Source organism: Erpetoichthys calabaricus, chromosome 4, assembly GCF_900747795.2.
Source record: "Erpetoichthys calabaricus chromosome 4, fErpCal1.3, whole genome shotgun sequence".
NCBI lineage: Eukaryota > Metazoa > Chordata > Cladistia > Polypteriformes > Polypteridae > Erpetoichthys > Erpetoichthys calabaricus.
Genome location: NC_041397.2, coordinates 43,006,469 through 43,023,012, shown reverse-complemented (window position 1 = coordinate 43,023,012; position 16,544 = coordinate 43,006,469). Strand labels below are relative to the sequence as shown.

Sequence of the window (16,544 nt, the reverse complement as noted above, 5' to 3'; positions counted from 1 at the left end):
AATCTCGACATAAATGGCGAGAATAAAGTGGAAATGTCGACTTTAATCTCGACATAAATGGCGAGAATAAAGTGGAAATGTCGACTTTAATCTCGACATAAATGTTGAGAATAAAGTGGAAATGTCGAGAATAAAGTCAACATGTCGACTTTAATCTCGACGTAAGTGGAGAGAATAAAGTGGAAATGTCGAGAATAAAGTCAACATGACGACTTTAATCTTGACATTTAGTTTTTTTTTTTCTTTGCTGTGTCCGTATTTTTTTTTTCACCGTGGCCCTAATACGCTTCCATACTTCCTTGTTTATGTATATATCTAGTGACTTTTCTGCCTGTCTGTCTCTCTGTTACGCAGTGCTCTGTCTGTCTGTGTGTTATGGATCTTAAAAATAACAGTTATAAGGACACGTGTTCATGTTAATTGCAGTCTCGATTGTTAAAAAATATTTTAAAAGGAGCATCCCACATGAAAATATAACGATCTCATTAACTGACAGTACATACCAATTTAAAAATTTTATGTCCGTTTGAGGTTAAAAAGAAAACAAAAAAAAAAGAACACTTTCTCCTCAATGGGGAATTGAACTCAGGTCTCTGATGGACAGTAAGCCTGCTGCGCTCTGAGATAGCAAATCTTACCGCTATGCCACGGAAGCTGTTGTATTGTACTTGAACCTTTTGTGAAAGTGTTTATTTGATGTTTGGACGTCTTGCTGCTTCACACATTCTATAGTTTATGCCTACATTTTGTAACATTTATTACTAAAATATGAAAAAGTTTCTGTTTTAACAATGTGTTTACACAGATTACTGTAGAAACGGAAAACACATGAAATGCGTGTGTTCCAAATAACGATCTATTATTTCCACTCTAAAACTCCACTTCACTCCTAGATAATCAATCAAGGCATGAGCTGGGAGAAGTTTGTGCACGTTCTAAGTCGGTGGGGGGTTGGAATAGCCGGCTGCTGGCAGCTTGTTTTTATCGGCACATTTAGAGGTGCGAATAGTTTTAAGGTGGGCCGGATCTACGGGTTTTTTCGTAGACTCTGGTAATTCTAGTGTTAAGGCAGGCCCAACAATGTAAATAAAAATACTAAAATAAATAGCTGGTTTTCTTTGCCTGATGCTGATCTGCATCCATGATTATACCATGATGAAGTCGGAAGGAACATACAAAGTGGAATGTGAATGTATATGAAAGATAGTTTAAGGGAAAAATAAAAAATAATCTGAGTACACCTCTGATGTCAATTCATTGCATATGATTGTGCTGGCATTGTATATAAAAATATAGTCACAATGGTTTGACAGCAGATGAGAACTTAAATGATTTCACAGCATACTGACTGCTTTTCTGCTATATTAGATACTGGAAACACTTTTGTACAAAGAATCATTTGTTACAAGCCATGGCAGAATAAAACTGTGACAAAAACGAACCAAAGGCACAAAAGTAGGAAAATATGCAGCCTGAAGCTATGGCAAGGCTACAGCCAATTGGTGATTGGTGGTGTATCTGTGGAAAATTTTAAAACTTTACCCATGACAGCTGCTGTGAGTAGACAAGAAACATACTACCAATAATTTGAGATAAAATGTATTACTTGCAGATGCCTTTTTGTCACAAACATGTCTTACCAAAGTGGAAGGCATGTTTTCTTAAGTCAAAATCTTTGCTGCTTCAAAGTGAACATTTTATGGCTTTAGTTTTCACATTTGGACTTGTGCCCTTTGGAAACCAATTAAAACTTTGGGAACAAGCATGATATTTTTAAAAATATATAAAAAATGCTTTACTTTAGAACACAATTTCATGTGGCAGATGAATATATATATTGATTGTGAAGAAATAACTTCACAAATATCAAACTTTTACTTTAACTCACTGCCCCAAGAAGGTGAAAACAACCAAATAGTTTCCATATAAAGGATGCAAACAAGTGAATTGAAATAAGAACCAGGATTTGAGCAGATAGTGCCTGTCAGATTAATCTTCAATATGGGAAGCTAACTCATAATGTACAGTACATCTGCACGTAAAAGTATATTATTTTGTGATGGACATATGCAGCAGTTAAAATATAAAGTTAAAAAAAACAAACAATTAAGAATTTCAGATGATGAGGGCATTATGGAGTATTTGTAACTTTAAAATCCAAAAAGTTGGATTTGATATTTAAATGCTTGTGCTGGAAAATCTACAATAATTGTTATGGTGTTACTGGTATTCAGTTTAGAGACATACATTTTTCCCTCTGGGTTTATTATTTATTTGATATTTCTTTTTGTCTATAGCCATATAACATTATAATACTGTACTGCACACATACAAGATTATGTGTGGGGGAAACAGATAACACAAACATATGATAGCCAAGCACTGAACAATAGGTGTTCACAAGAGACATACCCTGATCATATTAAAAGAAAAATAATCATCAGTATTATTTGCTGTGGCATGTTAAAGCAATACTTTGTTTTTCTGTATAAAGTCCTTCACTTTTTATATTGTAACAATGGCTGATTTAATCAGCAGAAAGCCTTTACACACTGGCAAAAGATATCAATTTCCAGGTGATACAATTAAGTAAGGCATTTATAAAGCTTTGACTGGAAACAGAACTTACCCTTAAGTTATATAATTAACCATACAAAAGAGTACATTAACTTCAACAACTAAACAAAGCAAACACAATATTACACAGAAAGTATGATTATTTAAAAAAATGGTGAACACATACTGAAGGACTTTCCTGATATTGTTCATTCTGAGGTCAATTATCCTAAGGCTGTCATCACGAGAACAGCTGAGAAGATGCATATGATCAAGACTTAGATCCAATGATGTTACTCTTCCTAGAACAGAAACCTCTTGCGTACAGCTTGCTGCCCTGAGAATATACAAAGGAAAAAAAGAATAAAAGAATTTCCATAAAGACCCCACAATCACCAGAAAAAGTGACCAGAATTGTAAAAAATCTCAAAACGCTTTACATTTTGTATAATTTATTTTATATCTGCACATTTTTTCATCTCTTCTGTCTATCCACCCATAAAGGAAGCAGCTGGACCTTATCCAGAAGGAATTGGGCATAAAATGGAAACCAGTTTAGTAAAGGATTACTTTATTCACTTGCACTTGTTAAATGGACAATGTTGAACTGCTTTTGAAAATGATTCATCTCTAAAGCATTTTTCAATTAAAATGTCTTTATTTTGAGTATTTTAAAGACAAAATAATTAGGTTTTGCTAAAATGGTTTAAAGTCCTGAAATACAAAAATAAAAGAAAATTAGAACTTAAACAATTATTATGTGTTTAACAAGAAGAAATAAATATCCTAAAAGGAAAATACATACTATACTGTACATTGGAATAACTTTTAATAATTTTATTTTACGATTTGCCGGGATGGGGAAGAGTAGTGGATTCATCAGGCAAGACCACAGTGAGACATCAATGTTTGCAACAGGATTATAACAGAAAATAATTTACAACAGTATGGTTCCATGTGTCAGACAATGCTGCACACATATTTATTAATGATTATGACAAAATTACATTGTCAAGAAAAACTATCTTCTAAACATTCTTATTTTTTTGTTGGCTCCCAATGGTAGTACACAATAATAAACCCTTTAAGTCAAAAATTTTGTTATTTTGTAATGCTTTTTAATGCACTTAATTCTAGCTGGATCTTCATACCACTATGTTAAATATCTTCCCTGCTAATTACCAAACAAGCTATAGTCTAACATGTAATTTCCACTCTGTTGCTAGTTAGTTGCCAATAAAAAAGCACACATAATGTATAGATCTGACTGTAAGTTGGCTGTGACATGATAAAAATGTTAAGGATTGTCTGTATGCATGTGCAGATTGAAGTAGAGACGTGTTCCTGCAAAAACCTACTTAATTTTATTGATGTTAGTATGAAGTTAGTGGAGAAATAAGGAACATTATAAGAAATAAGAAGTGACGCCAAAAGAAGTTGAAAATTTAGAAACCGTGTCTCAGTTAAATCCAATGTCTTGATTTTAGTCTCAAGATTTTAGACATTTTAGTCTCTGTTCTCAATACAGTGTGCTAAGTAACCCAAGAACTTATTAGACTTCTTCATTAATTTTTACGTCATATGGCTCTGAACAATAAAGAATCTACTACAGTTCCTCAGTTTTCTTCATAAAGTGAACTTTCAGCATTCAGAAACCCCCATTATCTAGTTATATCTATTTTTTTCATCATGTGTAAAAATTAATATTTCATCTGTTAAGTATTCGCCCAATTTTGAATTTTTTACCTACTGCCATGGATTTCTTTTAAATAAATGTTTGAAATTCAATCTTCAAAGGGTTTTCTATATACATATATAAAATGGCTGTCAGATGAAATGTCACTGTTCGAATATAGTTCAACCTTATTTTAAATGAGTCTTATTTGATAGCAAAAGCTGACATTTGACTGTAAAAGTATGGTTGTAAATTTATCCACACTAATTTCAGCAACAACTTACTCCAGATGCACTGTGCAAAGCTGCATTATTTTGCAGATGTTCTTGCATTACATTTTCACAATTAGCCATTTTGTAATTTTGAATGGTTAGCCTGTTATCTTTTGTAAGAGACACCTGGCAGTCCAGCCCGGCCAGGACGCCCAAGAAGTGGAAGGATGGAGGATTGCAGCTTTTTTAGGGCATTGCTTCCCCCAGAACGCTAGATAGCAGCTTCCCTGGAGTGCAGCAGTTCCCTGGATTCCCACAGGGCACTATGGGGCTCAGAGTTCTGTATCTCAGCCCTGTTTGATACCATGGGTGCCGCCAGGGGGTACAGTAGAAGAACCATGGGACATAAGGTGTCCACCTGACCCAGAAGTGCTAGCACATCATGTGTGTGGAAGAGCAGAAGCACTTCCGGGTTGGACAATATAAAAGAATCAGACCGACATCACAGGAATGAGCCAGAGTAGGGTGGATGGTGGACAAAGTTTGTTGAGAGCAGTGGAGGAGGAAGAAAGAGAGAGAAAGAAAGAATCCTTTGTGTACTTTATTGCCTGTTTACTTGTGGCTGTGGTGGTGGAGAGCATTGTGAAGAGTTTCATTAAATAAATAAGCTCTTGGTGCTTTTAACTTGTTTCATCAGTGTCTGTGTGTTGGGTTTGAGGAGCGACAGTGCCCTCTAGTGTCCACACTTTATTGATCTACAGTATACATAAAAAATAATTTTGTTCACACTAACAAAATAATTTTGGTGATTTAGACATTCCTCCTAATCACCCTATTTTACTGTAATTTGCAAACATAACCAGTTTGCTAGTAATGTTTTATCTAGATCATTTATGTAAATTTGAAAGAGCAGTGGCCTTAGCACTTATGCTACTTGTAGTATAACCTCGTTTATAAAATGTGCTTCACACCATGATTTGCTGCCCCCTTCATTTAATGGTTCTTTTAGCTCGATGGCCTGCCTTTAACAGTATAGCTTATAAAACCTTTTTTGCAAACTAAAATGTTCAGCTAACAGGCCCATATAAAAATAAGCGCAATCACTTTTTTAATGTAATTTGGACACCGTTTGCTAGATTAGGTGCTTATGAATTTCTCCATAATGCTACATATCTCTCTTTCTCTCTTTAATCTCAAAAGTTAATTTAATTCTTCGTTGACGTTCCTTGTAGTTATTTGAAGAGATACAACTTTTCCACAGAGAAAGATGAAAGCATTAGATTTTTTTTTTTATTTTCCATTTCTGCTCAACTTTTGTCTTGATATAAGATTTCAGCACAATTTGTTTCTTTAAGATTTTACTATATCTTATCAAAATTTGTCCTAGTATAATTAAATTTAAAAGTTTACAATTTTTATATACATGCTTGCCACAGCACTATGAAACTTATTATACTGCGATTACTAAATCAAAATGGTTCAATTACCTCGACACTCTGTATTTTGTCTTGATTATTAGAAACTATTGTACCCACACACACATGCTTTCCCTATCACTCATTTTTAAAAATTAATTAATGGTTAAAGCACATAAAATTACATCTATTGACTTATGCTCCTAGGCTCTGCTATTTTCATATTTAGGGGAAAAGTAAGTTTCCCATTATTACAACATCGCAATGTTAGTAGTTTTGATATTATTAAAAAGTTATATAAAGTTGTTAGGGAGTCAAAACCACATGTCCAGTATCATGCCTCTACATTGCAGCCTTTTCATTTTAACACAAATATCCTCACTATGATTTTGCTTATCTCCCAAATGAAGTAGACTCAAGGTCAAATTCTACTTGCTTAAAAAATGAATATTCATTTATTATATACTTGTTCCCTTTCCTTTACAGTGCTCCTATATATAAGTCCAGCTCATTTTCTTCATTTTTAATACAAATATCATTATGATTGCTAATTTTACTCTGTAACCAATTCAAATTTTTGCTTTCCCTTGCTACTTACTAACTTTGGAGTTCTTTTTTATATTCCTTTTGCAATTATTGTCTGATACATTTGTTTGATCAATTTTGTACTAAATTAAAAAAACTGTAATGTATTAATATAATTTGTAATAACGTTACTATTACGAAACAACATTAACAGTACTTTTAAGTAGTTAATGTTTTGCAGTAAAAGTATTTTGGCTTTAAACCCAGATGACTCAAACATAAACATGTTATTTACTTTAATAAGGTCTGATGCATTGCATTATTTATAATATCATATAAGTTTTGATTTTGTACTTCATTTGGTAAATGAGCATTTGAAACACAAAAGTATAAGCGTTCTTTATCCAATGATAGATAATGAAAAGTATTATATTTTTTAAAAGCTGTTCTGCATATGAGAATATATAGACAGAGGAGATAATTGATTAATAGGACTGTAAACATGCATTTGGAAAACAAGGAGGAAAAACATTTGGTGACATATCCATTAACTAAAATCCCCAGTGAAGATACAGTGGTTGGGAATGAAGAACTAAGTAATATCGTCTGAGAAAGAAGATGGAAAAATGCAGGTATTTTCATTGATTTAAAATCATGAAAGTGGCACAGTGGTTAGTGAAATGTCCAGTCATCTGTCTGTGAGATGAAACTGAAGTTTGCTTGATGCAACAAGGCAAAGATCCAAAACGCAGTCGACAACAGAATGGCTTGAAAATAAGCTTGAAATGCAAAGTGGGCTAAAATTCTTCCACAGTGATGTGAAAGGCAAATATTGAATTACAGGAAGTGTTTGGATGCAGTCATTGTAGCTAAAGCCAGTGAAACAAGTAATTAAGTACAAGGAAGTGATTACTTTTTCACGCAGTGCCAGTCTGTGTTAGACAACTTTATTTATTAATAAATTACATAAATAAAAAAGGTGTTATTTGGTCAATCAGATGACTTTTATAATATTAAATCTTGGTTGATGAACTGAAAACATTCAGAGTCATATTTACTGAAAAAGGAATTTAGGAAGGAGGCAAATTCTTTTTTACGGGGCTACAGATGTCATGTGTGTCATTATGTTTATCATATTTAACATGAGTACCACAAACTTAGCATTTTATGTTTAGCAATGAAGCATAATATTTTAGCAGCCCATCTAACGTCTGTATGATTATTCACTGATGCCACTGCTAATACAGAACATATTACATCATTAGAGTGGTCAGCATTGTATTTCAAATCAGCAGGATGACCAGAGCCACATGAATGTCCAAAATGAAAGATTTGAAACTCTTTTACATTTTATTTGGTAATGAATGTGGTATATAGAGCAGTTCCTTTCATCACCTTTGTAGACTACTCATGGGTACAGAGAATGCCAAATGGTTTAATACTTGATTTTTACAGTTAAGGCTGGCACTCCCTGTGTGGACATAAATGTTTTCCTTGGATTACTCCTTTTTCTTCATACATCTCAAAGATTTAAAGATTAGGTTAACTGCCAATTTTATGTCAGTCCTACGTGAGTATGTCTGTCCTGTTATACACTGGTGTCCCATCCAAAGCAGGCTGCTGCCTTGTACCCAGTGCTGTCAGGGCAGGAAATGGATACCTCTGATACTGAAATGGATAAGAGGGTGAGAAAGTGGAATAATGGAAAACCATGGCTATGCATATTACATTCATATGGTGAATGAAAACTCTCTGTACCCATAAGGGAGTAAAACATTTTTACTAGTTGTCCATTCATCTCGCCATCTTTTTTGATTCCCTCATTAAATGGACTTATCAATTTTGCAGTCCACTAGAAGTTAAAATGGTTACAATTTGTAGCAGAATTACAACAATTAAAGCATTTTAGTACAGACCCTGCCGTACACTTTCATAGTGCTGCGCTTACTAAACTATTCAGGTATAAAATCAAGTTATATTGTGCATTTCACAATTGTATATTATCTGTTCTTCAAAAACACATGGACAAAGTTTCATTATTTTCTAGATTTAAAACCAAAAATCAGTGTTTCAATAAAAATAAATTACTTTATTCATAGACTAGCTGTGCTATCCATGTATGATTGGATGAAACTGAAGTAATCAACATAGACCTCATGCTTTTTATGTGATATGAAGGTTGCCCATTTGGTCTAATAATACATACCCATTCCCTTTACCTCATGGTGGCCTTTTCCTCTTTGGATAGACCTGTCAATTGTTGCCACTTCGTCTCTGTGCACCTTGTCGAACTGACTACTCATATTTGAAAGGTTTGACTGGAGCAATGTGTTGGCGTTAACTACTACATAGACTTGGTTTAGCAACTCTAGACTAATCGTGTCAAGGCTTTGACTTTTCACTCACCAATTGCAGATAATGTCAGACAAGAGAATAGGCTAATTACCTATAGGCTGATAAGACAAATTATTTAATTTTTAGATCCTTATTTGACATTGATTATCTTTTTTGATTTTTTTAAATCTCCTTCTAAATGTTTTGCCTGTTCTTAAAATTTTCATTCTAAACCTAGCAACCAGACTACGACAGATACACAAACATTCATCCATTTATTAAAGTGGATAATGTTTATTTATTTATTTTGTTTTCCTACATCAGTTTAACAGTATTAACACAATAAAATGGTTATTTTGAGCTGAATTTCATGACTCCTACAAAATAGATAAATAGGGAGGACATGCAATAGTTATCTTATCAGCTTAAGCTAAGAACTGACACACTCTACTGGCCAAACGTCAAAATGCAGTAAGGTATGGAAACTGAAAATACACAGTTTTGACTTGGTGAGAAAATTGAAAGATTGTATTATGTAAAAAAAAATTTTTTTAAAATGATTGCAAAGATCTTTTTCAGTAATATATTTCTAATGTTTTATGTTGCAATGTGAAGGAATGAAGTATCTGTATCTTAATGTGTGTGCATTACAGTAATTATTAACTTATAAAGTTTGTATTTGTATTTTACCTGTGAACTTGTTACATCAATCCAAGTCTGCAAAAATAATAATAATAATAAAAAGTTTAAAAAGTATGATCCTTTAAATCTTTCCTGAGTTTACCTACTTTTTTATCAATCATATGTAACTGACATTTTTGGACAATCACTTACAAATATACTTCAGTACATTTTACAAAAAGTTGCTTTATCATTCAGTGTCAAGCTTTTAAAAGACATGCTTTTAAGCAGTTGAAAGTCAAACTCATGCTTACCTACTGTCCCAAAATCTGATTTTCTGGTCGTAATGTCCACTGATGATGAAATACTCTTCACATACTACTTCACTACAGGAAGAATTCACATCAATGGTATGTATGCCTGATAGGATAAATTATGATGAGAAGGTATTTTACATTTTTGTTTTTATTTAATAAAACATGTTATTTTTTGCATATACATGAGAACATATTTAAAGAAATAAATAAAATTCAATTCAGATCCTACAATAGTATTTTCCTTAACAGGAAACCATTTCATAAATAGTTTCAATTGTATTCATTACATAAAGAATGTAAACATTATAAATGTTTATAAAGAAAACCAAAGTATTAAAATATAAATTAACATTCTCAAAAGACCACCAAAGACCTTTATGCTGTTGCAATGAAGTTTCTTAAGAGAAACCTGATTTAATTATGTGTACGGATGATAAAAGTACACTCAGAATGGATCCCATCTAGGCTTGCTCCTGTCTTGAGTTTAATCATTCTAGGACAGGCTATGGCTCCTTGTGACTCATAGCAGGAATAACTTGGATTGGAACATTTATGAATAGATGGATACATTAAAGGAATATTTTGTAGTTAAAATGTTTATTGTTTAAGGAAAAGAAGACTCTTACATAATAATAAAGAAAGCTAGAAATTGAAAGTGTAAACAGAATTTCAAAAGGTACCACCATTAATAATTAATAATTTTGATAACTTGTTTAAATTCAGTGTCATAGCTGGTTTGTTGTTAGAAATTATAAAAAAAACCCAGTTCAACAGAAAAATTCATAAGAAAACTTGGAGAAGAAATAAATATAAATTATTATTTTAAATTTGAATTCTGTCCTGAACAAGGGTTGGAAACTATTAAAGCCAATGTGGATTATTGACGGCCATGATTTTCACAGCCACTTCAAGCTAAGTTTCATTTATATTGGCCATGAAGTTAGGGAACAAGCCCTCCAGAAAAGAAATTCCCTCATCCAACGATGGCAATCACTACCTTGGTTGTACTTGGGGAAAATTGGTTAATTAGTCTATATAAATTCTTATCTTGTACAGAGTTTCAGTAAAGAAAGTGAAAATACAGTATGAACACTAAAGTGCCTGCTGACTATAACCTCAGTTCTTGTGTGTAATGCTGGCAATGACACTGGATATTCTGGATATTTTAGTGTTTTGTTTAGCACTGCAATCATCCATAAGCCAAAATTTTAAAACAAACTTATTCAGTTATTTCACATGACTTGTAAGCAAATACATACACAGATATACTGATGCACAGAATTTTAATAATGTTTATATCAATACAATTCTGCATTACCCATTATCTTATTTATTACAGAATATATCAAGACAGACCGTGGAACACTAAATTAATAAAAGTTTTTAATTACTGATGTGAATTCCTATTGCTGTGATTATTTATTTTTTCATATTTGGGTAAATTTGGCTGCCAATTACTATGACTTTTGATATTATTGTAAGCTTACTAGCACTATTGTTGGTACTGTTTATAGATAGATAGATAGATAGATAGATAGATAGATAGATAGATAGATAGATAGATAGATAGATAGATAGATAGATAGATAGATAAATAGATAGATAGATAGATAGATAGATAGATACTTTATTAATCTCAAGGGGAAATTCAAATACTCCAGCAGCAGCATACTGATACAAAAAAAAACAATATTAAAGAGTAATAAAAATGTAGGTAAAAACAGACAATAACTTTGAATAATGTTAACGTTTACCCCCCCAGGTGGAATTGAAGAGTCGCATAGTTTGGGGGAGGAACGATCTCCTCAGTCTGTCAGTGGAGCAGGACAGTGACAGCAGTCTGTCGCTGAAGCTGCTCCTCTGTCTGGAGATGACACTGTTTAGTGGATGCAGTGGATTCTCCATAATTGATAGGGGCCTGCTGATCGCCTGTCGCTCTGCCACGGATGTCAAACTGTCCAGCTCCATGCCTACAATAGAGCCTGCCTTCTTCACCAGTTTGTCCAGGCGTGAGGCGTCCTTCTTCTTTATGCTGCCTCCCCAGCACACCACTGCATAGAAGACGGCACTTGCCACAACCGTCTGATAGAACATCTGCAGCATCTTATTGCAGATGTTGAAGGACGCCAGTCTTCTAAGGAAGTATAGCCGGCTCTGTCCTGTCTTGCAGTCCAGTCAGTAATTGGCAGTCCAGTCCAATTTATCATCCAGCTGCACTCCCAGGTATTTATAGGTCTGTACCCTCTGCACACAGTCACCTCTGATGATCACGGGGTCCAGGAGGGGCCTGGGCCTCCTAAAATCCACCACCAGCTCCCTGGTTTTGCTGGTGTTCAGGTGTAGGTGGTTTGAGTCGCACCATTTAACAAAGTCCTTGATGAGGTTCCTATACTCCTCCTCCTGTCCACTCCTGATGCAGCCCATGATAGCAGTGTCGTCAGCGAACTTTTGCATGTGGCAGGACTCAACGTTGTATTGGAAGTCCTTTTTATTATTATTTTTATTATTGTTTATAAGATACTCCCAGCGTCAAACTCTAACATCCTTAATGTTGGTTATCTTCTGCTAAAGTTAGACACATATTTAAATGGTTTATTCAATATATTCCACTTTTAAATTTTGCATGTCTTTTCCAAATAACAAAACTCCTGTTATATTGCTGTTATGTTCTTACAGTTCAACCAGTATAAGCAGCTACTGTATACTTTCCACATTCATTAACATTACTATTGTGGGATATGGCCGGCCTGTCACCCTGGCCAACACCCCCAGGCCGCCAGATGGAGCTGTCCCTGCTGCATGGAAGTGCCCCGAATACCAGCAGGGAATCATGGACGATGGAGTTTTCCTTTACAGCCCTGCTGGATATCACAGGGGCCAACAGATGACGCTGCAGGGAGGCCCAGAGAGGAGTTTGTGCCCTATAACCCGGAAGTTCGTCGTAGGCAAGTTCCGGGTTGAAGAATAGGACTTTTTATCTGACCCGGAAGTGATAAGAAATCACATGGACTGTAGGATGGGAAACACTTCCGGGTCAGGAAATATAAAAGGACTATGGGAAATCCCAGACGTCGAGCTGAGCTGGGTGGAAGGAGGGCAACGCGTCTGGGAGTGGAGGATTGTGTATTGTTATTTGATTATTGATTTATTACTGAGTATTGTGGAGAGGAGGGTGCTTTGTGCACTACTATTATTATTATTATTAAACCATTATTTGGACTTTTACCTGGTGTCTGACGTCTAGTCTGAGGGTTCAAGGGGTCACGGAGGCTCTTAATCTATCACAGTTGGCGTAGTCGGCAGGAGTCTCTGGTCGTCAGTTGGCAGAGGACCTGAATTTAAATAATTTTTACTGTGGACAGAACCCTGAGTAGACAACTTTCTGACACACTGCAACGTCGCCAAAACCTTCTGTTTCCAAGACCGTCATGGGGAAGAAAAAACTTAAGCAGAGCGGCAGCCCAAGTGGAGGTCCTATGTTTAATATGGCCAATGCTCAAGACGAGCCATGGAGCGGTTACGCGTCTCGGGAGAGACATCCGGAGGAGGACGACTTCAAAGAGGTATGTGCCGGGGAAGCATTTGAAAACCTTTTTAAAATAACCCATTTTGTCCCGTGCACATACCTCCCAGGTGTCCATCCGGAGACTCTGCGGAGGGCAGGAAAACCTCCTGAAGATGACGGTGTACGCTCATCACGGCCTGAAAATAAAACGAAGGACTTCCGCATGTCGGGTGCTGGTGAAGGGCACGTGACCACCCCGGAAAGAGTGGGGGACACAGACGGTACGCGTCCTGATGTTTTCGTCTTCACCCCGGAAAAGACGGACTTGGTTTTTCTGAAAAGGAAAGGGGAGGCGAGCGAAGCACTGCTCTCCCTACAAAAAGGTAAGGAGGTTCGGGAAATGACTGAGCGATCTGTCGATAAATTGAGACAGACGGACCGCAGTCAGCCAAAAGCGGCACCGCGGACCTCCGAAAACTCCAAATCCCAGGCTCCCTTGCGGAACCCGTCAGAGCATGTGCCAGGAGCGGGCGTGCTCATTGGCTCCCAGCTGGAGGGTAAGGCTAGTGATCTCCTGAGCATACCTCCGGCTGAATTAAATAACTTTTTGGACGTGCACGAGCTGGAGAAGTTGCTTCAGCCCGTGCACAGTTTCTTACAGATTGTAGCAACAATACAGAAGATTGTTGGAGAGTTGGGAGCAGCAGCTGAAGCGCCGTTAAAAAAGCTGGATGAATACCTACGGCGGTTTGGTAGAGAGTGTCCCGTGTTATATGATTTGGCGGTACAAGTAGGAAATGCCGGTACCGTATATAATGAAATAGGGATGCAGTGTGAAACGGGCCCGCATTTGATAAGTAGCGGGTGCCAAACCACTGCGAGCCCTACAAGAGATTGTGGTGTGATGACAGAAGGGGCGGAGGAAGCGCCAGTCAAACCGGAGCAGCTGAAAAGTGCTGTCTCTCGGGGTGATGCGGGGCTGAAGACGCCGGCCCTAATTAAGGTAAAAATGATGGGCGTTCAGACAGAAAAAGGGCTCTCTTTTACTAATAGAGAGATCCAAACTGTGGAAAAGCCCCAGATTAAAAAGGAGATCCTAAAAGAGAAACGGGAGTCTCCTGATAAAGTGATGAGGGAGTTGTCACTAGGTACTGGAGGGGCGGAGGAAGTGCCAATCACACCAGGGCAGCTGGAAAGAGCTGTTACCCGGAGCAATGTGGTACTAATGACGCCGCCTCCTAAATTGCATAGAACAATGGGCGTGCAAACTGCAAAAAGGCTCTCTTTTCTCCATAGAGAGCCTCAAGCTGAGCACAAGCCCCAGAGAAAGCAGGAGATCCCCAAAATAAAATACGGGTCTCCTGACACAGTAGAGAGAAGGACGGAGTATACTGAGGCGGCTATAAAACCTCCCTTGGCGGAGAAAGGGGAGGAGTTGATGGAGTTCCCAAGGTGTTTCCGGTCACGCAGAGGGTTACAAACGGGAGGACGGCGGCTATGCTACGACTGCTGCCGGCCGGGCCACTTATGGCGAAGTTGTCCTCAGAGGACGGGGGATCAGAGGGATTTCCGATACAACGTTCCCCCTAGGTTCTCCGAGGAGTCTCGACGACGTAGCCATGGCCCGACCCATGGACCCTCCTGGAGAAGGACGTCCCTTGCGGGGCTGGCCGCTTCGAACCTTGGTTCTTTGCTGGGGGGGGAATACTGTGGGATATGGCCGGCCTGTCACCCTGGCCAACACCCCCAGGCCGCCAGATGGAGCTGTCCCTGCTGCATGGAAGTGCCCCGAATACCAGCAGGGAATCATGGACGATGGAGTTTTCCTTTACAGCCCTGCTGGATATCACAGGGGCCAACAGATGACGCTGCAGGGAGGCCCAGAGAGGAGTTTGTGCCCTATAACCCGGAAGTTCGTCGTAGGCAAGTTCCGGGTTGAAGAATAGGACTTTTTATCTGACCCGGAAGTGATAAGAAATCACATGGACTGTAGGATGGGAAACACTTCCAGGTCAGGAAATATAAAAGGACTATGGGAAATCCCAGACGTCGAGCTGAGCTGGGTGGAAGGAGGGCAACGTGTCTGGGAGTGGAGGATTGTGTATTGTTATTTGATTATTGATTTATTACTGAGTATTGTGGAGAGGAGGGTGCTTTGTGCACTACTATTATTATTATTATTAAACCATTATTTGGACTTTTACCTGGTGTCTGACGTCTAGTCTGAGGGTTCAAGGGGTCACGGAGGCCCTTAATCTATCACACTATCTAATTTATAATTTTAACTGTGAAACCTGACTTGTCTAAAACTCCCTGCCACCTACTCTGTAGTTGTACATACTTTAATTAAAATACATAATTCCCCAATGCCACACCACTTCAAATAAGCGTTTTTTGGATTATTCATTTCAGCTTATGCAGCAGGTGCCCCAAAGATTGTTTTTCACCAATATTTTAGTGAAGGCTTTACAAATCTTCAGGAACTTGCCTAAATTAGTATTTGGTACAGATAGACTTACAAGAAAACCACTTTGTCAGTTTTAACCCTTGAACTTATGACTTTACTATTTAAATCATTTTTACAAAACCATCAATCTACTTTTAACAATGTAATTTGTTGTAATGTAAATAATGAAAAATGGACACACTTCACCTATGGCTATGAGCTTATCAGCATGGAGATCCCCTACATGTACTCCAGATAAACAATACCTAGTATATAATTCTAGTTGCTGAGGCTCCTAAGTTCACCCATCAACTCCATAGCTAGCAATGTTACTGTCCTGGGGCCTCATGTATAAACGGTGCGTACGCACAGAAATGTTGCGTACGAACCTTTCCACGCTCAAATCGCGATGTATAAAACCTAAACTTGGCGTAAAGCCACGCACATTTCCACGGTAACTCATTCCTTGGCGTACGCAATTTATCCGCCCGGTTTTGCAGACTGGCGGCACCCAGTGTCAAAGCAGTGCTACTGTTCCTGTGTGATCACTCTTTCTTTCTTAAATCCACATTCCTGGCGCGGCTTTATAAATACACTGAAATTAACTGCATATTGTTTATTAGTGTAATGCATCTGATTGTAATTAACCTGTAGCAATATAATGGTCCAGGGAATAGCCATAGTATTCCAAATACCATAACTGCTTTAGCGTTGTAACTCTCACTGCATGTTCTTTCAGCTGATCCCGTTAAGGGCTGCCACAGCAGATCATCTTTTTCCACATTACTCTCACTGCACCACTCAGAGTATTTATATTACTGTATCTGAGTGGGAAATCACAGCAGCAGCTGATTGGAAAGAGAATTATCGGTACACAGCATGAAGCAGATGCTGCCTGAGCCACAGCAAACGCTTTAGTCCCTGTACGGACTTCGCGG

The 16,544-nt window shown here is 37.3% G+C and overlaps 1 protein-coding gene across 1 annotated transcript in view; it reads right to left on the bottom strand.

The window, feature by feature from the left end:
- The window catches only part of LOC114651038 (protein Atg16l2-like), a 223,058-nt gene that overhangs the window by 60,964 nt on the left and 145,550 nt on the right, over positions 1-16,544 (bottom strand). The window contains exons 14-15 of the mRNA XM_028800993.2: positions 9,653-9,758; positions 2,744-2,893 (exon numbers count right to left, since the gene is read on the bottom strand). Coding sequence (XP_028656826.2) covers positions 2,744-2,893; positions 9,653-9,758 — 256 coding nt within the window. The remainder of the gene's footprint in view (positions 1-2,743; positions 2,894-9,652; positions 9,759-16,544) is intronic.